This window comes from Delphinus delphis, chromosome 11 (genome assembly GCF_949987515.2).
Source record: "Delphinus delphis chromosome 11, mDelDel1.2, whole genome shotgun sequence".
NCBI classification, from domain to species: domain Eukaryota; kingdom Metazoa; phylum Chordata; class Mammalia; order Artiodactyla; family Delphinidae; genus Delphinus; species Delphinus delphis.
This window is the reverse complement of record NC_082693.1, coordinates 3,825,062-3,846,647: the sequence shown is the minus strand read 5'-3', so window position 1 is coordinate 3,846,647 and position 21,586 is coordinate 3,825,062. Positions and strand designations below refer to the sequence as shown.

General features: G+C 55.9%; 1 protein-coding gene across 1 annotated transcript; it reads left to right on the top strand.

Moving 5' to 3' along the window:
* The first annotated feature begins 3,694 nt into the window (after window positions 1-3,694).
* NRIP2 (nuclear receptor interacting protein 2) lies at window positions 3,695-21,110 on the top strand. Its single transcript, XM_060025928.1, has 7 exons — window positions 3,695-3,768; window positions 14,010-14,286; window positions 17,563-17,715; window positions 18,907-18,989; window positions 20,136-20,257; window positions 20,478-20,530; window positions 20,855-21,110. The coding sequence occupies exons 1-7, from the start codon at window positions 3,695-3,697 to the stop codon at window positions 20,945-20,947; spliced, it is 855 nt and encodes a 284-aa protein (XP_059881911.1). The 3' UTR covers window positions 20,948-21,110.
* The last annotated feature ends 476 nt before the right edge of the window (window positions 21,111-21,586 follow it).

Genomic DNA, 21,586 nt, shown 5'->3' with positions numbered 1-21,586 from the left:
TGCCAAGTACCCAAAGCGTGAGACAGACAACGGGTGTTGTGAGGACGTCAATTATTAATAGAAAGAGCCGAGAGCCCGAGGCAGAAGCTTGGATTAAACTCCAGACTGTGTCACTTTGGCAAATGGCTTAGTTCTTCCAGACTCAGTTCCACGGTTGCTGAAAGATGGGTGGGGAAGGGGGGAGTGGTGAGTGCCATGCCCACCTCACTGCGTGAAGATAAAGTGGGTGAACGGGCACATTAAGTCACCATAGCAAACACAGACGTTATTACAGAAATTCAGAAGGGGGGGGTGTCGTCTGGAGCACCGCCCCAGGAAGGCTTCGTGAGGCGGGCTAGAGGGGTAGAGGCTGGGAGGGGAGGAAGGCTTCGGAAGCGTCGAGAGGAGGGGTGGCTGGTGTGAGCAGAGGCAGGAGTGTGGAGGGACTGTCCCTCCCTGCCCATCGTGGGCATGCACGGGGCATCTCCACTCCGCTGCCCTCTAGGCTCTGGGCATGGGTGGCAGGAAACAGGGAGAGGAATGCAAAGCGTGTCTCAAACTCCAATCCCATTGACAGAAGCCCCAAGGGACTGGAGTGGGAGGCTGCGGAGGTGTTTAATCTTTAAAAGAAAAAGCCAACAGTTGGTGATTTTGAGAGACGATTACTAGGACCTCGACTTCTCTCTGCTGTCTCGCAACGCTGACCACTGATGGCTACTCCGTACTAACTCTGGACACACGGACGTGGGGAAGACTCAGATCGCTGCTCAAACACCTCACAGCCAAATGGTTCTAATCACTTTACTATATTACTTAATCCTCCCACTACTCCCTGAATAGAAACTACTATTATCAACCCCCTTTTACAGATGGGGCATCTGAAACACAGAGAGGTCAAGTATCTTGCCCAAGTTTGCACAGCCAGTAAGAGCAGAGCTGGGATTTGAACCCAGAGAGCACAGCTCCAGGGCTTCATTCTTTTATTCTTTTTTTTTTTTTTGCCGTACGCGGGCCTCTCACTGCTGTGACCTCTCCCGTTGTGGAGCACAGGCTCCGGACACGCAGGCTCAGCGGCCATGGCTCACGGGCCCAGCTGCTCCGCGGCATGTGGGATCTTCCCGGACCGGGGCACGAATCCGTGTCCCCTGCATCGGCAGGCGGACTCCCAACCACTGTGCCACCAGGGATCCAGGGCTTCATTCTTAACCACCACGCTCCACCTCCCCTCCTGTCGGACCCAGGAATCAGACAAGTTCACAGCCAACATAATGCTCTATAAAGGTAGCAGGAGAGAAATACAGTAGCATCCACAGAGAGCTCGGCCCAGTGCTCTGTGCACAGGGAATATGTGTGTATGCTGGCAGAAGCGGCCAGGCCCTGGGAGTCGAACAGAACTAGGCTGGAATCTACCATCGCAAACTTGCGACACAACGTCAACATTCTTAAATTCCTTGAGCTTCACTTTCCCCAGGTGTGTATTGGAGATGTACCTGGTACCTTTCGGGGTATGGCGTCTGGCAGGGAGAAGGGGCTCAATAAATCATCTCTGTGTGAGAAGGGTCCTGGTTTCGCTGGCTTGCTGCTGTAGCCCGCCCCTGGAGCAGGAATAAAGGAGGAGGTGGCATTGGAGCTGCACCTTGAAGGGCATGTGAAGTCCACCAGGTGGCAGCAAGAGAGAGTGAGAGGGGAGGCCCGCCCAGTCTTGTGGCCCCTGCGGAGCAGCTCTGGAGGGGCTTCAGATGAACCCCGTCTAGGAGATGAAACAGCACATTCTGAGCAAGAGGACCACACAAGGCTTCCAGACGCCCATGATCATGGGGAAGCAGGACATTTACCTGCAAACCCTGCCTCCCTCCAGTCCGACAGTATGTTAGAATCACCGGGCCCACTTCAGAAAAATGTTGAGGTTTGAGCCCCACCCGGGAGAGTCTAACTTGCTTGGCCTGGGGGAGAGTCCAGGCACCGGTGTTTCTAAAAAGCTCCCCAGGGTGATTCTAACAGGCAGTCAAGCCTGCGAACCTCTGATCAGCAAACGGGAGGATACCTGCTGGGCCAGGGCAAAGCACGATGAACGATCTGCCAATATTCAACCCTGTTGTATTGAACCAAATACCGCAGGTCTGCAGAAGAGTGAGCCATGAGACCGGTGTCGCAGGGCAGCAGGGCAGAGTGGGAAGGGCTCCTGGACTGCGTTTGTGGAGAAGGTGGAGCTTGGAGGACAACTGGAATCTGGACGACCCCCTTACAGGCTACGTGTCCGAAGGATGGAAGATTGACCCACCAGATAACATGATTTCACCAGCCTAACGCCAAAACGCACACACAGGGTGCAGGCCATTGGGCACAGGTCAGTATCCAGGTGGGGAGAGAGCTAGAAGGGGCCTCCACAGTCTGATGGCTGACAGCTGGCGGAAGGCAGCATCTCCTCCTCTTCTGCCCCCTCCATCATGCCCAGGTCTCTCCTTTGACCTCTGTCCTCTCCACACCCCTTCCCCCCCACAGGTACCGGCACATCTCAGCTGGTGGAAGGTGTGAGCCTGGAGGCCTCCAGCCCAACCCACTTCCCAGTGATTTCGCCAGGAGCTGGCCCTGCCCAAACCCGCTGCCTCATTACCGGGAGAAGACGGTCAAGTTGGCCTTGCTGCCCAGGGCGCCTCTGAGTCAGGACCTGGTGAGGAGTCACCAGACCCTGCTAGTGGACCGGGTGGTCTTGCCCCTCCATTATCTCTCCAGGGCCCATCCTGGCAAAACCTTAGCGAGAAGGAGAAAACCTGGACACATCTAGAAGAGTCTCCAGATGGGTGGAGACTGCAGTGGGCATACAGACCCCCAAGCCCTTGTGTTCTCAACTAATGTACCTTCAGCAAGAAGGCTTGGGTGGCTGAAGGGTGCAGGCTTCTGCAGAACCGAGCCCCTGCACCATCCTCCCAACTTCATCTGTACCCTAGGCTCCTGAAGATTCTACTGAAATTCTAATTTGTTCTGTCACCCTCAGAGGACCCCTCGCGGCAGGTAGGAGCACTGGTGTGGTGGGGAGAGCAGAGGGGGATCCAGTTCCTGCAGACTGCTGAGGAGTGGGGAGGGAGAAGGGGTGTGTGTGTGGGGGGGGGGGATCCAGTTCCTGCAGACTGCCGAGGAGTGGGGAGGGAGAAGGGGTGTGTGTGTGTGTGTGCGCGCGCGTACGTGAGTAGGTGTGGAGGGGGAGAGGCGCTGTAAGACATGTGGCTCTCGTAACCCATTTGCAATAAGACTGGGATTGGTCAGGATACAGAAAGCTTCTCCCTGGACAACTTGACGCCTGGACAAATCTCAGAAGCAAGTCTGCTGGGCTGCAGGTCCCACACAGGGTTTGGGGGAGCAGAGGTCAGGCCAAAGCTGTGCTGGAGGATGGAGAGTCAGGTCTGAGGAAGGCTGACCAGGCTTCGGTGGAGGGACAGGAGCAAAGTGGGGACTCAAGGTAACGGTGGGAGCAGTCACCCCAGAGCATCATCTTGGGCCTGGGCCCGTGCTGCTGACCCCTCGTGCCACAGCTTTTGCACTGGGGGGTAGCGGCAGAGACACGTGGCCTCAAGTGGAGGCAGGTAAAGCGCGTGGGTCCGCAGGGTGCTGGCCGGCTGGGGCAGAGAGTGGAGGGGGAGGGGCAGCGGGGAGTGGCCAGAGAGGGAGAAGCTGCAGGTGGGGCCCACCTCACCTCCCCCGGCCCCTGGCCCACGCCATGTCGGTGACCTTCCCCATCGGGGCTGCTCTTGGCTTCTGCTCACTGCCCTCTTTGCCCACTTTCCTCAAGCTGTCAGCACCTGGGAATCAAACACCACTGGGGTTCCAGCCCTGGCATAACCACTAACCAGCTGTGTGCCCTTTGGGAGGGTCCTTTTTCCCCTCAAGCTCTCAGCTTCCTCCTCTGCACAGCGGGAGCCACTAGGGCGAAAATAAATGGAATAAATAAAAGAAACAAGTGACGCACCTGCAAAGTGCCTGGCACAGCGTTGGCCCTCCGTACCTGCAGCTGTCAATCATTACCTGTAGAATAAAAGTAATAAGTGGGTGGGACACGATTCAGCCTTATGGAGGAGTGAAGCACTGACACACGCAAAAATGTGGAAGAACCTCGAAAACATGAGTGGACAACTCCAGACACAAAAGGGTGCATATCGTACGATTGCGTTTCCAGGAAGAGTCCAGAGGAGGCGAATCCCTAGAGACAGAAGGTGAATCGGTGGTGGCCAGGTGCTGGGGAGGGGGATGGGGGCTGAGTGCTTCATGGGTACAGGGTTTTCTCTTGGGGCGGATGAAAATATTTTGGAACTAGAGAGAAGTGCTGCTTGCACAACATCATGAGTGAACAAGATGCCACTGGATTGTACAATTTAACATGGTAAATGCTGGACTTCCCTGGCGGTCCAGCGGTTAAGACGCCATGCTTCCAATGCAGAGGACGCGGGTTCGATCCCTGGTCAGGCAACTAAGATCCCACGTGCCACAGGGCAACTAAGCCCATGGGCCACAACTAGAGAGAAGCCTGTGCACTGCAACAAAGGACCCCACGTTGCCACAACTAAGACCCAATGTAGCCAAACATAAATGAATAAATATTTTTAAAAGGTAAAAAGATGGTAAATGTTATGTGAATTTCATCTCGATTAAAAATAATTATATAGGACTTCCCTGGTGGCGCAGTGGTTGAGAGTCCGCCTGCCAATGCAGGGGACAAGTGTTCGTGTCCCTGTCTGGGAAGATCCCACATGCCGCGGAGCGGCTGGGCCCGTGAGCCATGGCCGCTGAGCCTGCGCGTCCGGAGGCTGTGCTCCGCAACGGGAGAGGCCACAGCAGTGAGAGGCCTGCGTACCGCAAAAAAAAAAAAAAAAAAAAAAAAAAAAAATATATATATATATATATATATATATAGGGTATGTATAGAGAATTTCCAAAATTCCTTCTAGTTCCAAATCTACAATTCCACCATGGTCCTTCTCCTGGCCGCCTCTCCCTGTGGTGGGGTGGCCCAAAGCCAAGGGAGGAAGGAGAGTTTCCGGAGCTCTCTAGGGGAGGGTGGGGCTCGGGGAACGGGCGTTCTCCCCGCTCTGGATCAGGAGTGACGGTGGAAAGGAGGAGGTCCCTTGACTCTGATCCTGGCATGTCAGAGCGGGGAAGGCCTCTGGGAAACAAGCGTTTGCATGGTAAACCGAGGCCCAAGGCCGAGGCGATTTGCTCCGGGCCACAAAGCCGGGTTGTCCTTGCCCTCCTGGTACAGCCAGACCTCCAGGGCCTGTGCTGTCATCCTGCTTCTCAGCCTACTTGCCCATCATGCCTGGGTTTCGTCACCTCCAGCAAGAGAAGCCCAGGGCACACTTAGAGGGTTAATAGGAAGTTCTGGGGAGTGAGACGGAGGAGAAAGCCTCCCACTGTCCAGCCCGGAGCTGGGAGGGAGGGCAGAGGGGCGAGCTGTGCTTCCACAGACGCCTGCCTTGCAGACCCAGACCCCCTCCCCCAGGCTGCCGGCCTCACGAGGGACTTCCACCCCCGCCTCCACCCTCGGCTCTGCTCTCTGGGTGGCGGCCTCCTTCCTGCTGGCAGCACTGCCAGGGGCTCCCTTGTCCATCACCAGCCAGAGATGCAGAAGCAGGATTCCTGGAATTCCTGAACTCCACCAGGCCATGGAGCTCTGGGGACAACGGCCTCCGTAGATCCTCCTGGGCCTGGGGACTCTTCAAGGCAACCCTCAGCCCAGCCTGCCCGCAGCCATGGGTATCACCCCTCCCCCACGCTCCCCCATCTGCTCAGTATGGAGTCCTCGGAAGCCTCTGCGGGGGTCTGGGGGACCCCTGCAGCCTGGGCCCACCTTCAGGACCTACTCTCTCACTGCAGCTTTCTCAAGCAGATCTGAGAGGGAAGCAGGGCTGGAGCCCGCTTGCCCCATACCTCGCACCCCTCCCCAGGGCACCCCGTGCTCTGCTGAACGACGCCAGCTTCAGGACGCGAATTGATCCCAGCACAGAGGTTTCAGAGCCGCTTCTGGGTCCTCCCCTCCCCTCCGCAGCCTGCCTCTCCCTCAGCCGGGCTCCAGCAGAGTGGGCAACTGAGACCAGGTCAGGTTGCTGAGCCACTAGGGCCTCAGGAAGGGCTGGGGCCCATAAGGCTGGAAGCTGGGGGGCTGGGGGCCCCTGGGGGAGACGCAGAGCCAGCCAGTCTCCATCTCACCTGCCCAACTGCAAGGCTGTCCCATCTAATTGCCCTGCCTCAGAAAGCCCTGCCACTGGGGACTTCCCTGGTGGTCCAGCAGTTAAGACTCTGTGCTCCCAATGCAGGGGAGCCGGGTCTGATCCCTGGTGGGAGAACTAGATCCCGCGTGCTGCAACTAAAGGCCCGCATGCCGCAACTAAAGACCCGGCACAGCCAAATAAATAGGAAGGAAGGAAGGAAGGAAGGAAGGAAGGAAGGAAGGAAGGAAAGGAAGGGAGGGAGGAAGGGAGGGAGGGAGGAAGGGAGGAAGGAAGGAAGGAAGGAAGGAAGGAAGGGAGTCCCGCCGCTGCTCCGCGACGACAAGTCAGAGCACGATTCCCTGCCCAGGCCGCCCAGACCCACCTCTGGCCTCCCCGGGACGCACTGGCCTTTTGTTTCCACCCCGCGCTGACCCACCTGCTCAAGCCCTTTGCCTTGTTGCGTCTCTTCCACCGCTGAGCTTCTGCTGGTCGTGCTGTCCCCTGAGCCACGTCACTTACTCTTTTCATTACACAGTATACATAATTGCTGTTTCCGGTTTATCGTTATATTTAGTGGTTCCTGTGGCTCTTCACGGAGTTGCCCATCTCATGTTAGTCTCAAGCCAACACACTGTCTGTGGGTCCCAGGGCAGAACCTCCCAAAGGCCCACCTGGAAGACACAGCTGCTGCATCCTGGCATTGTTCAAATCCCAAGGCAGGGTTTGGATGTGTGGCTTCCCCTAGGCCACCATGGTTTCCACTGGACGGTCACTGAGCACTGACATGAGACAGCATGACAGGCTTCCCGGACAACAGTCAGTGGCTTCTTCAGCAGGAGTATCACTAGAGAGCGGTGCCAGGGGTGCCCAGGGCAGGCCCGGAGCTTAGGCCAGGAGGAAACGGAGGTAAATGGAAGCAGGAAAGAAAGTCGCTAAACACAAGGCGGGGGGAATGAAATGCTGAGGCCAGAGGGAGGGCGAAGCAGGATCCCCGCTGGCACTCGACGTTCAGGATGTCTGGAAGCAGGTGGGCAGCTTGCCAGATTCCCGAGGATCAAGATTTGGGTGCATGGCCCAGGGGTGGGGGCTGGCAAATGAGTCCCATGGGTACCAGGGAAAGGGGAGGAGTAGAAAGGGATCTGGAGTGACCGCCTGTGCTGTCAGCCGGATCCTGGAAAGATCAGGTGGGCGCTCACCAAGCTGGTCTAGTGTCTCAACACCTGAGTCGTTGGTGGTAACAGCGCGTTTCCTCTTGTGTCCTGGAGTCCTGCTGGACAATTCAGCCAACGAACTTTGTGTATAAGAAGAGAGAGAAGGGAGCAAAAACAAGCAAACAAACAAGACCCTGCCCTTACAAAGCCTAAGACCTGGTGGGAAGATGGACAAGTAAACAATTTTAAATAGTGTGAGAAGTAAGGTGAGAGGTGCCTGACCCGGCTGTACTATGAGAGCAGAGGGGAGAGGCAGCTAGGGCAGAGCCTGTGTGTGTGTATGTGTGTGTGCGCGCGTGTGCACACGCTCACGCAAGAACACTCCTGTGTACGTGAATGTCAGCTCCCAGATAACAGCAGGCAGGTACCCGGGACTCACTGTGTGCTGGGCAAGGGGTTGCAAGCTCTGCATGAACCAGCCCGCCTAATCCTCCCAACACGATGAGGCCCCACGTGCTCTCCATTTTAGAGACGAGTCAACTAAGGCCCCCAGAGCTCTTAACCAGTTTGCTGTTGGGCTTCTCATTCATACTTCACAGAGATTCTGCAGATGACACGTTATTTCAGTTTTACAGATGAGAAAGTGGATTCCAAACGATTAAGCACTCCACCCAAAGTCACCCAGCTAGTAAGTGAGCTGGGAAACGTGACCAAGCTTGTCCGAATTCAACATCCTGTGCCTCGTCTGCTTTCATCAATAGCGACAAGTGCTCCTCCACCTTTCTGTGTCTTGGTGTTGTGTTTTGTTCTGTTTTTTGGTCACGCCACGCGGCTTAAGGGATCTCCTTTCCCTGACCAGGGATTGAACCCGGGTTACAGCAGTGAAAGCCCGGAATCCTAACCACTAAGCCACCAGAGAACGCCCTGTGCCTTGGTTTTGCCACCCATGAAATAGGAGCAAAGCATCCTAGTCTCAAATGTAAAAAGTGGTCCTAGCCCAGGGCTTCCCTGGTGGCGCAGTGGTTGAGAGTCCGCCTGCCGATGCAGGGGACACGGGTTCGTGCCCCAGTCCGGGAAGATCCCACGTGCCGCGGAGCGGCTGGGCCCGTGAGCCATGGCCGCTGAGCCTGTGCGTCCAGAGCCTGTGCTCCGCAACGGGAGAGGCCACAACAGTGAGAGGCCCGCGTACCACAAGAAAAAAAAAAAAAGTGGTCCTAGCCTGGCAGTCTTTGGAAGATCTACCTCTTTGGGGTGGAGGTAGGGTGAAAAATTTCAAAACTGGCCCTGGCCTTCTAGGACCCTTGCTGGAGAATTGTGGAAAACAGCTTCATTCCTGTCTTAAGCAGATCTGACAAGGCCAGAGGAGAAAGCCTGAAATAGAGCTGGCTGGCCTCACCCTCCGTGGGATCAAGGGTGCTGCTTGTCTAGCTCTGAATAACCCACTCTATGGGGAATATCCTGGGAATTTCCTTATGTGGTAGGGCTGGATGATTTCACTACATCAGATGAACTCTCCTCTCCGTCCCTAATATCAGTGACGAGAAATGGCACAATTTCACTTTCTTCTTAAAAAGAAAATGTAAAAGATATTTAAAGGCATGGAAGGTTATTACAAGGAAAGTGGGAACCAGTTCATCTCCATCTGTACTGAGGTTTGGACAAGAGGGCAGGGATTTTGAATACAGCGACAGGGGTTTAGATTAGACATAAAGAAGAACTTCCTGATGAGGTGGAGGGATGCTGGAATAGCTTATGCCAGGTTCCAGGGAGCAAGCTGTGAATCTATTTAGACCAGTGCTGTCCAAGAGAAATATAATGGAGCCATGCATGCAAGTTTAAATTTTTTAGTTGCCATATTAAGAAAGTAAAATTAAACAGGTGATGTTAATTTTTATAACACATTTTCCCAAAAAAAAAGAAAAAGGGACTTCCCTGGTGGTCCAGTGGTTAAGAAAGACTCTGCGCCACCAATGCGGGGGGCACGGGTTCGATCCCTGGCCAGGGAGCTAAGATCCTGCATGTCACTGCCACACGGCATGGCCAAAACAAAAAACAAAAACAAAACAAGCAAAGAACCAAACAAAACAAAAAGCACGTTTTACTGAACCCAACAGATCCGAAATATTATCAATATAAATAACGTAATCAACATAAAAATAATGAATGAGATATTTCACGTTGCTTTTGGTATTGTTTTCAAAATCCAGTCCGTATTTTACACCTATAGGACATCTCAGTTCAGACCGGCCACATTTCCACTGCTCAATGACCATGTGTGGCCAGTAGCCATGGCATCAGTCAGCACATCAGGAATCACTGATGACTGACACCCCATGGCAGATATGAGATGTAGTCTGGTTTTACCTCAAGGCAGAAGGTTCTCCAGAAGACCTGAGGGCCTATGAGGGTGAAGGCCAAGATAGCGGTATCTCCTGGAGCCCTCTCAGCCTTCCTCGTTGCTGGAAACACAAAGACCCATTGCCCTCTGCCAGTTCCGAGAACCCACTAGGCAGGGCTCTGGGTTCCCTTTCAGTAGAGGAGTCCCTGACCCCCTGTCAGATGCAGGCTTTGGTGACTTGTTAACGCCAGTGAGTTAACGCTGTCCGGGAGAGCAAGGAAAAGGGTTCCATCCTGGGTGGGTGAGTAGCTCTGCTCTTTCCACGTCTTGCTGGTGTGAATGACTAGTCATGGGGTGCGGGGGAGCCGGGCCGGACAGGGGGGATGGAGATCTACCCCGTCTGGGGTACAGTGTGGGAACGTCAGCCCAGGCCCAGGCTAGCCCATCTTGCCCCCGTCCGCGGCATCTCCTCCAGGTACCAGCATGGCCCTCCACCTCACCTTGTTCTCATCCTGCACGATGTCATCTGTCCCCTCCCCCGGCATTGCTCTCCCCTGCTCTGTCCCCCGGCACTCAGCACTACCCAACATCATAAATGGTCTAGAGTCTGCCTTTCTGTTTTGGATGTGAACTCCATGGGGGCAGGGGCTCCGTCCGACTCCCCACTGTACCCCCAGGGCCTCGCTCAGTGCCTGACACACACAGTAGGGGCTCCAAAAATATTTTTTGACTGAGTGAAAGGAAAACTTGTTATAATTCAGAGGAGGACCAAAGCAGCGAGGGGGCCGCATCTCACACTTCCATTTTTTTCTCACAAAATTTCTCACTTTGGATCCATTCTCTTCAACATGGACGTGAACCGCAAGATGAAATAAATGAGAAAAGTTACAGATATTTCCCAAGCGTCTCGGAAAGGAAAACCTCCAGTCCTTCTCGTCCTAAGAATGCAGATGGTTTAATCTTCCTGAATACTGTCCTGGGGAGTTTTCTCCCTACGTTTCACGATCAGAGCTCAGTATAGTTATTCCTTGTGAACGCATCGGTTTGTTGAACTACACAACGGTTAGGTTAGAAAACGATGAGGGGAAGGAAGAGAGGTGAGTTATTGGCAAAGACACAGACAGTCCAGCCGAGGATATAAATGGGCCACAAAACATTCCCCGGCATTCTGACAAAGAAGAGGTCAGAGCTCTGTATTGCCAGAATGTTCCCCTTGCAAGAGCTCCCTGCAACCTGGGGGAAAGCACAGATTAACAAAGGAAGCAGCCAAGGAACACAAAAAGCAAGAGTCTCCTTACCCCTGAGCGTGTGGGATGATGAGACAGCAAGCGAGACAATATTAGTCTGAGTCACAGACACGGGGACCAGCTGGGCCTCTTCTGCAGCTGCGTTCCAGAGGATGGCATTTCCTGAGCACGGCTGGTTCCCAGGCCTTCTCAAACCCACTGGAAAAGAGGTGATGCTGTCCCCAAGCTCACCCCATCCAAACCGCAAACACCCAGGTCTCCCTTCTACACCGCAGGAGCACCTGCTCTCCCCTTGGGTGCAGTCCACGTGCTGGGACACCCATCCAGGTGGTCAGCCCGGCCCGAGGCAACGTGGCTAAGGGCCCAAGAGTTGCCTCATTCTTGTTCACCGACAGCGGCACTCCTCCAGAGAGTGCATTAATAAAGGACTCTTGAAGATCTTGAAGACTTTTCAAACCCAAGGAATGGCTGGCTGAGAATAAGGTTGGAGGAGATGCCTTTGGGCATGGGGCCTGCCCGGCATCCTGGTACGCAGGGCACTGGCTGATCGGTCCACGCACGTGGTTAATCCTACTGAAACAACCAGGGAACCCAGTACATGGCAGTGGGTCCTCTTCGACCTCTATCCCAGGCAAATATGCAGGTAATAGGTGTCAAGGCACAGGGGTGGAAGGCAGCTGGAATATTCCACTGAAACTGACTCTAAAGGAAGCCAGGACCAGGGGGTGCTGAGCTCGGTCAGTGGAATCACACTAGTGTTTGGTTTTCAGTCCACGTTTACCTTCTACATCGTGCTCTCGCTTCGGCATAACGGAGACCGAGCAGGACTCGGGAGACAGAACCGGAGGCTTTGATTCCTAGCTCTGCCACCCGACACCTGAATCTGGGGCGAGTTTTCTAAGTCTTGGGGTATTCACTTCCTGGGGCCTCTGTAAGAAAGCACCGCAACCTTGGCTGCTTAAACAAGACAGATGTGTTGTCTCACAGCTCCGGAAGCTGGAAGCCCAAGATCACGGTGAGGGCCGTGAGGGCAGGATCTGTTCCAGGCCTCTCTCCCGGCTGCTGGTGGCTTGCTGGTGACCTCTGACCTTCCTCGTCTTGAGAGGCACGGCCCCATCTTCAGCTTTCATGCTCACATGCTACTCTTCCTGCGTGCATCTCTCTCTGGGTCCAGATTTCCCCTTTTAATAGGGACACAGTCGTGCTGGAGTAGGGCTACCCTGATGACCTCATCTTAACTTGATTATCTCTGTAAAGACCCCATGTCCAGATAAGGTCACATTCTGAGGTCCTGGTGGTTGGGACGTTAACATATGAATTTGGGGGGAACACAACTGAACCCCTACCACTTAGCTAGTTTCCTCTTCTGTAAATAGGGATCATAATACAGTTGCAGTGGTTGTAAAATGCCTCAAGAAGGCATGGGGTCCGCAGGAGGCCAGTGGATGTCTGCCTTGTCTGACTGAATGTGCAGGCGCCTCCCCGGGGAGCAGGGCCCAGGTCAGGACTCACCCCGTGAGTGTCCAACACATGTCCGCAGAACCGTGGCCAGTGCTCGCTGATGACGGTGAAGACGAAAGGCTGGAGTGGAAAATCTGATGGCAGACACGCCAGGGCTATGAAAATCTGATACCGAGTGTTGGCGAGGACATGGGGCTGAGGACCCCTGGACGCTGCTGCTGGAGTGCACGTTAGTACAAACACTTCGCAGGGCAAGTTGTGTTGAAAGGAAGAAGGTGCATACCCGATGCCCCAGCAATCCCACTCCTAGGTATACACTCTCGAGGAATGCTTACACGTGCGCCCCAGGAGATGGGTGCCAAAATGTTCACAGCAGCATTGTCTGTAAGAACAAAGCATGAAAAAGAACCCAAATTTCCTAACTGTGTTGTATTCACTGGAGAAATACTATATTGCATCAAAGTGAACTAACTCGAGCTATGCGTAGCTCACGGGTGAATCTCACTAACAAAATATTGAGCAAAAAAGAGCAAATTGCAGGAGAACCTCTACAATCGGGCATGCAAGACGAAACGACACACTGCATAGAATACACACATATGTATGTGCATAAAGAGAGGTATGAGGGAATTCTCTGGCGGTCCAGTGGTTAGGACTCTGAACTCTCACTGCTGAGGGCGCGGGGTCCATCCCTGGCTGGGGAACTGAAATCCCACAAGCCAAGCGGTGAGGCCAAAAAGAAAAAAAAGAAAAAGAAAAAGATGTGAGAAATACCAGATTCAGGAGGGGATGTTAGCTGGGGAGGAGGGGTCCACAAGGAGCTTCAGTTATATTTGTAGCACTTTTTTTTTTCTTTTCTAATGAAAAGAGAAAAAAAAAAGTTATAACTTTCTGCATGCTTGAATTATAACTTTTTAAAAAGAAGCCAGGACTCAATGAGCCTTACATAAAGGAGAGGAGGAAGCTGGGGCCCTAACTGCGGGGAGATTCAGAGCTGTTCTTAGCCAGCCCTGGAAGCCAGAACCCAGCGTAAAGAAGCAAAGGATGCTGAAAGGTTGAGGCCCAGGAAGGGGGGAGGCTCCTGCTGAGAGAGAGGAGAGGAGCGGGGACACTGTGATGCTGCCCCTCTCTGTTCTGAACCTAGTGTTGGCCTGTGTCCCAGCGCCGGGGCTGCGGAGAACCCCAGGTGGAGAGCACGGCGGGGCAGCCCAGGAGACACGCGCACAGAGATGCGCGCCCTGCATCCCACACACGCCCCGAGCACGCGGGCTGCCACCGCCGCACACTGACACACACTCCCTCTCTAACAACCTGGCACGGACACCTTGACAGTTTACAGCACAGATACACCCACCCTCTCAGACACACACACACACACACACACACACACACACACACACACAAGCACTCCGCGGCCGCCCACTCCAGCCAGGACCCAGGGGCTGGCGAGGCTGCAGAGCCTACCAGCTGCAGCCCTGCCAGCGCCCCCTCTCCTCCAGGGCTGGGTTTTTCCAGCCGGAGCCCCGCTCCCTCTACTGCAAGCTCTGGAAATTGGTGTCTGACGTCGCCGCTCCTGCACGTTATTTATTTACTTCCTCTTTTCTTCCCTCCGCTGAGGCCCTCCGGTTGGGAGAGCTGCAGGCAGAAAGCTGCCGGGTGGAGGAAGCAGAGAGGACGGTGGGCAAGACCGCTCAGGAGCCCCCGGCCTGCCCGCGGGGGTCATGAGCGTCCGGCCGGACGCCCCGAGGGAGGAGGGAGATGCCGGGGACAGGGGACAGGAGGCAGAGCTGCGGGGCCGAGCCAGCAGCCGGCAGCGCCAGCGCAGACAGGCCACCCGGTTCCTGCACAAGGACTCGGCCGACCTGCTCCCCCTGGACGGCCTCAAGAGGCTCGGCACCTCCAAAGACTGGGTGAGGCTGCCCTCCCCCCTCCCCACCCCCGGGGCGCCGGGGTCCCTTCTCTCCTCTGCCGGAGGGTGCAGACCCCAGCCTCCAGCTGCCCCGCCCTGCCCGCAGGGAGGGGAGAGGCAGCCCTGACCTGTGGGTTCACCTTGACCGTGCCCGGCTCTTCACTGGGGTGTTCCCACGGCTTGGTGGCTCTGGGGGACCCTATCTATTGCTCAGCTTCCCCAAAGAGCCCCAGGCTTGTCTTAGGGGGGCAGAGAGGAGCACTTGTTAGAGCAGAGGTTTGTGGGGCCCGGGAGCCCCTGGAGCAGTCGTTTACCGCTGGGCCCGGCGGGTTCAAGGTCGCGATTCCCTCCTCTGCCTACGCCACAGGTCCGCTCACACTGGGACCGGACCTTCGGTGCCCCGCCGCCCCATCCGCGCCAGAACACCAGGGCTTCCCACGGCTTTTGCCTGGGCGTCGGGCTCCTGAGGGCCCCCTTGCTCCCTGCAGGTGCAGTGGCCCTTCCAGCCTCCTTTCCTTCCACCCCCCTGCAGCAGCGTGGCCTCCCGAGGGAACGGGGTCAGGGAGCGACACCGAGGGGTGGGTGAGTCAGGGGACAGCTGCATATACTCACTCCCCTCTGACAGAGGGAGGGGCTGAGAGAGTGGCCTTCCTCGGAGCCGGGATGCTTGGGTTCAGATCCTGGTTCTGGCACTTAGCAACTCAGCCAAGTCTCTTTATGTCTCTGAGCCTCAGTTTCTTCATGTGTTACATGAGGATCAAATTAACAGGATGTACCTCACAGGGATGTAAGAGTTACATGAGCTAATACCTGTGAAGGACTTAGAAGAGTGCCTGGATAATTGGGAGCTCTGTCTAAAGGCTGTTGTCCCTCCAGCTACTCTTACTGTTCCATTTAGCCTGAGAGAGAAAGTAAGACCCACAAGGTCCGGAGAAGATGCCATGGCTCCGGCCTCCGGCTCACAGAGGACGAGAGGGCTTCTGTAGAAAGGCTGCGGTACTCTGTCCTCTCTCATCTCTTGGGCAGGGAGTCTGAGAGGAGGAACTCCTGCAACCTGAGGTGTATGGGGCCATTTCCAGGCTACTCTGGCAGCCCCTTCTCCCCGGAAACCTGGAGCCAGATGCAGCCCCTCACTGCATTTCCTGAAAGAGCCCTACCTTTCCACATTCCTCCCAGCCAAATGTTCACCCTCCAGGAGCCCGGCCCAGCAGCGCCGCAAGGGGAAAGGCGACCAGACTGAGACTTCAATTCAGAGAACCTCCTTGCAAAGAGCCAGCAGAGCTGAGACACAGATGGAGCATGGAAGCAGGCTCTTTGGCTCTCGGTGGCTAGGAAATCACAGCCTCTGCCCTCTGCGGCCCATCCCTCATCTGTTCGGCCCTGGCGAAGAGGCTCTATTGACACTGCCGCCCCAGCGTGGCAGGTCCAGCCTTCTGCCCTCAGGACATCCCAGACCAACACGGAGCAGTTACCTTGCATGGCTTTGGGAGTGAAGACACAGCATTTGGGGGCCTGAGCCTGCATCCCTCGTGGGACAGGTGGGAGGAGAGCTGGAAGCCACAGAGCTGCCCTTCCCAGCCGCTCCCAGAGCTCGCTGCTGCCCTTTTCCCAGAGCTAGGTCTCCTGCTGGCAGCCTGTTGGCGGGAGCAGCCTCAAGGGCCTCATTAAGCGAAGGGTAGGAAAACAATCCCAGGCTCCCAAGGAGAGAGGGCAGGTGGGGAAGCATGTGTGGAGCCTGGAGGGACACAGCCATTCCTCAGTGAGCATTTAGGGAATGCCTACTGTATGCTGAGCTGAGCCCTGTGATGCAAAGAGGAATGAGATACAGACCTGACCTCAAGGGCAGATAACAGCTTTGAGACACATGACAAAGGGGGCCATGGGACAGGACGCTGCCCCCGCCTGGTGTGTGGAGGGAAGAGTGGGAAGAAGTCAGGCAGGGCTTCTTGGAGGAGGTGGACCCTGCGTGAATTACAGCATGCCCTTGGAACCCCAGACATAAAATAAAAGCCTCTGTCCAAATAAAGAGTAGTTCCTGAGCCAGTGGCCCAGTCTGGCCTAGAGAAGGGTGAGCAGAGGAGTTTCAGAAGGAGGGGCGTGCAGGAGCAGAGGCATGGAGGTTACGGGCAGCCTGGTCCAGGTGGCCAGAGGGGGCGCTGGGGCCGATGAGCACAGCGGGGTGGGGGGTGGGGGGAGATGAGGCAGTGGCCGGGTCACCTGGGCTGTCACCGCCACGTAAGCAAGGTGGGGAGGGGAGGGCTCTGATGGATTTTAGGCAGGGGAGTGACAGGCTTAGTTTGACATGTCGCTTTGTGCTTCTCAAACCTTACTGTGCACACAGGTCATCTGGGCATCTTGTTAAAACAAGGCTCCAGTTCAGTAGGTCCCGATTCTGCACTTCTAGGAGCTTTCTAGTGGTGGTAAAGCTGCTGATCTGAGGATGGCACTTGGAGTAGCAAGAGTTTCAGAGACTCCCAGGCTTTGAGCAGGTGGATTTGAGAGACACATCCTTACGGACTTAGGGAGGCGTCCCAGGGACTCAGGAGAGCCGTGCTGAGGTGTGAACGAAGCAGTAACAGAAAGAGAGGTGGACCGTGAATACAGGAGGCGAAGCTGGCAGAATCTAGACGTGACTGGACGTAGCGGGGTGGCTTCAGGTGAAGGACAGTGAGGATGACGCCCAGCTTCCTAGGCTGTTTGTTTGGCCACGCCTCACAGCTTGCAGGATCTTAGATCACTGACCAGGGATGCGACCTGGGCCCCGGCAGTGAGAGCACCAAGTCTTAGCCACTGGACCACCAGGGAACTCCCCCAGCTTCCTAGTTTAGATTTGGACTTTTTTCTTTTTTGTTTGTTCTTGCTACTTTGACTTCTTTTCATCACACCATCAACTCTGGGATCTGCGACCCACAGAAGGATGAGGTCAGAGGAAGAAAAAAAGAAAAAGTGTCCCCAAGAATATGTGTTGTAGACTTGAGACAGAATTCCCCCCCAGCATCACGCGAGTGCCTGAAATGTCCCGTCCGTCTAACCGAGGAGAGACCCTTCCCCCCTCCCCATCTCTCCATTACTGAGCAATACATTGGGGTCCTGGAGAACGGCATGATTTGATACTGGGACTAGCTCTGCTCTAATGATCTGACTGCTGGGATCCTTGGGGAAGCTCTCACCCCTTCTCACTCCCAGGAGACTCAGGAGCGGGGCGGGGCTGGGGAGAACGGCCTGGGATTTGTAAAGTGAGGGAACTGAGCATCTGCACGTTTTGTGATGGAAGCAGCAACCGCACAACGTGATCCAGAGGCGTCTGGTGCAGGGGAACCCGAGCCGGCCTCAGGGGGAGCACCCCTTGGTGCAGGCCGCGATCCACGGCCAGGAGACCAGGAGGAAGACCAGCAAGACAGAGAGGCCAGCTCTTCTGGTCAACTGCAAGGTGAGACCCCCCTCCCGGGCCTGCTCCCCTCACCCACTCTCCCTTCTGCCCCAGTGGTGAGGGAGGGATGGGGGAGCCCTCTTCCCAGGCTGGGCCATAGACTGGGATCCTCCATGTCCTTTGCTTCCCGCCCCTCGCCGCCCCGTCTTTCCGAGGTGTACACGACTCCCTTTCCTTGAGCAAAGTATCACCTTTAAATGTGAGTGTGCTCCACACACACACGGTGCGCACGTGTGGGTAACGCAGCCCTCCCGCGAAAGCGCACGTGCTCCGGATCACAGCCTTGTCATCCCCAGAGCCAACGCCGAGCCGTTCCTTCCCTTCCGCCCATCCTTGCTCCATGCTTCCTCTGCCTGTCATCCTAGGTCCACGTTCTCCGATCCTTCCAGCCTCAGCTGTCACTGCCTCCGGGAAAGCCCCCCTGACTTTCCCGATGGAAGAGCCTTTCCTCCGGCTCAACATCTAAGGCTCTAGACTCACAACCCACAGCCTTAACACTCTCCGTGCACTGGTGCCCCTCCACTCCCCTGCATCCTGGGGCGCAGCCTCCCCTGCTGCCCCTTCCACGTGCCCACGCACAGCAGACCTCAGCAAACCGTGTGGAAGGAGAAAACAATATGTTTTGCGGTATCCAAGTGCAAACCCAAACGTCTGTTTTTATCTAAAAGGAAGCGACCTTGTCTTCCTTCGCCTGCGGTGGCGAATCTGTTCCCCACATCTAATTTCCTAACCAGGTATCCCTCCTCATCCCCACCCCCGATTCCTCTAATGGGAGGCCCTCGGCACCACTGTCAACAAGCACAGGCACAGACCTACACTTCGGGGCGAATCCTCCCCAAAGTACACTCTCACCGCCTGCGGCTTTACTTCCTTTCTTGATTCCATATCTGACCCATTTCTGCTCAACTGTATGAGTCCCATAAAAAACACCCTTAACTCACTTTTTGTGGGCCGGAGGCCGCACTCAGCGGCTTGTGGGATGTCAGTTCCCCGACCAGGGATTGAACCCGTGCCCTTGGCAGTGAAAGCGTGGAGTCCTAACCACTGGACCGCCAGGGAATTCCCAGCCCTTCACTCATTTCTGAAAGGGACCCATCAGGGGCTGGGAAAGGTGACAGAGCCAGTCCCAACCCTTTCTCCCCCCTACCCCCTGGGGACTCACGGAGTCCCCTCCCCTCCCCCTTTTCTCAGTGCCAGGACCAGGTTCTTCAGGTGGCCGTGGACACGGGCACCCACTACAATCAGATCTCCGCTGGATGCCTCAGCCGCCTGGGGTAAGACGGGGGCCCAAAAGAATGGGTAGGGAGGGGGCTTCTTCTTGGGGTGATGAAAATATTCTGAAATTAGTGATGGTTGCAGAACTCTGTTGTCTACTTTATTTTTATTTATTTATTTTTGGCTGCGTTGGGTCTTCGTTGCTGCGTGTGGGCTGTTTCTAGTTGCGGGGGCTACTCTTCGTTGTGGTGCGCGGGCTTCTCATTGCGGTGGCTTCTCTTGTTGCAGAGCACGGGCTGTAGGCGTGCAGGCTTCAGTAGTTGTGGCACGTGGGCTCAGTAGCTGTGGCTTGTGGGCTCTAGAGCGCAGGCTCAGTAGTTGTGGCGCACGGGCTTAGTTGCTCCGCGGCGTGTGGGATCTTCCCGGTCCAGGGCTCAAACCCATGTCCCCTGCATTGGCAGGCGGATTCTTAACCACTGCGCCACCAGGGAAGTCCCTCTGTTGTCTACTTTAAAAGGGTGACTTTTGGGAGTTCCCTGCTGGTCTAGTGGTTAGGATTCAGAGCGTTCACTGCCGTGTCCTAGGTTCAATCCCTGGTCCAGGAACTGAGATCCCACAGGCCACGTGGCACAGACAAAAAAAGAAGAAAAAGGGTGTCTTTCACAGTATATGAACGGTATGTCAATAAAGCTGTTACTTTTTAAAAAAAAATTATTTTAATTTATTTATTTTTGGCTGTGTTGGGTCTCTGTTGCTGCGCACAGGCTTTCTCTAGTTGCGGCGAGCAAGGGCTACTCTTCATTGCAGTGTGCGGGCTTCTCATTGCGGTGGCTTCTTTTGTTGCAGAACACAGGCTCTAGGCACGTGGGCTTCAGTAGTTGTGGCTTGTGGGCTCTAGAGCGCAGGCTCAGTAGTTGTTGCACACGGGCTTAGTTGCTCCACGGCATGTGGGATCCTCCCAGACCAGGGCTTGAACCCGTGTCCCCTGCATTGGCACGTGGATTCTTAATCACTGCACCACCAGGGAAGTCCCAAGCTGTTACTTCTTTGAAAAGAGGTGACAGGGGCTCTGGCAGAGAAAACAGGATTTAGACCCCACGTGGGTCCAGGGTTGGCTGAGAACCCAAAGCGTGGCGGGGAGGGACACTAGCGGACTAGCGGCATGGGGGCCTCTGGTGGCCATAAGCCTTGCTTCCCAACCACAGGTTAGGGAAGAGGGTCCTAAAAGCCCCATCTGGGGACCTGGCGCCTGGGTCCCCAGCCCAGGTGGAGCAGCTGGAACTACAGCTGGGCCAGGCAACTGTGGCGTGCTCGGCCCAGGTGGTAGGTAAGTCCCCTCTCCGTCAGCATCCCCGCGTCTCTGCTCTTGAAGCTCTCCCTCCTGGGCGGGGCGAAGGCAGAGCCTGTCAGCTCCTGCCAGCACAGACAAGGTACCCCCAAAGATGCTCTGATTATCCCCAAGGTTCTCTGGCCTCGGGTGGTGGGGGGAGCAGAGAAGGGGCGAGTGCTGACAGGAGGACAGCAGCATTCTCAAACGGTTCCCGCAGATGTGGAGAGTCCTGAACTCTGCCTTGGCCTGCAGACTCTGCTCTCTCTCAAGGTAAGGAGGATGCTCGTGCTGACACCCACACCCAGGGCCTGACCCCGAGCGCTGGGAAAAAGAAGTAGGGGGCACGGGTGTGGAAGCATGGGCCAGGCTCCGATGAGACGGACTTGGAGATGTGGAATTTCACCCTCGATGCTTAGAGGTTCCTTATTTGTGAAAAATATGGAGAACTGGGTCCCTCCATGATAGCGGTCCAGGTGAATGGAAACAGGGAGGAGAAAAGAGCAGGGTGCTGTGGGAAGGCGGAGGGGAACAAAGCAGCGCGGCTGGGAGAGGGGTTACCTGCCCAGGTGAGCTCACCGTCCCCCAACCCCACAGTGCTGCATTGACCTGGAGCATCGCGTGCTGCGGCTGAAAGCCCCCCTCCCTGAGCTGCCCTTCCTGCCTTTGCACCAAGAGCCGGACCAGTGACCGCTGCCCCAGATGGTCCCCAGGGGAAAGCTCCTTTCCTGAAGGGAAGAGCCATGGGGGGATGGGGCATGACTAGAGCCAGGTAGCTGGGACAGCTGGGGCTGTCCCTCTTGTCACCACCTTGGCCCCTTTCCCGTTTCCCAGTCGGCCACACTCCTCTGCTTCTCAGCACCTGCCCCATCCCCCAGGAGGAATGTTCCCTGGAGAGGGTCCGCGATCTCAGGGTTCTGGTTTCCCCGTCCTCTCTCATCCCCGCCGTCCCAAGAAGAGTGGAGCTAAGTCAGGACTGCAGAAAAGGACATCAGCAGAGCGGGGTCCTGGCTGGGCCCCTGGCACAGCATGGGGTGGCCCGAGTCCAAGGCTACAGCCTGCTGCTGGCCCCTGCCTGCCCCGTCCACCCCGCACACCGTCGAGGCCTTGACTCCGCGTGGCTCGCCTCACAACTAGCCTGCCCCCCTCCCTGGCCCGGGCCCCTGGCCCTGCTGTGTCCACTTCTCTGATCTGCGCATAGCTGAGCGGGAGAGAAATGGTCACCACAACAGTAGAGAAATGACTAGCCCATGAGGGCCGGGGGTTCCTTCATCGGCTGCCTCTTCTGGGGCTGCAAACGTCTGAAGCCAATTATTAGTCGATGCCCTG

Bases quoted from the DNA above. Each gene is read 5' to 3' on its own strand.
- NRIP2 (XM_060025928.1), top strand. From the start codon at position 3,695: ATGTCGGTGACCTTCCCCATCGGGGCTGCTCTTGGCTTCTGCTCACTG. The intron at 14,287-17,562 runs GTGAGGCTGCCC...TGATGGAAGCAG, and splicing joins TCGGCACCTCCAAAGACTGG to CAACCGCACAACGTGATCCA. The intron at 17,716-18,906 runs GTGAGACCCCCC...CCCTTTTCTCAG, and splicing joins CTCTTCTGGTCAACTGCAAG to TGCCAGGACCAGGTTCTTCA.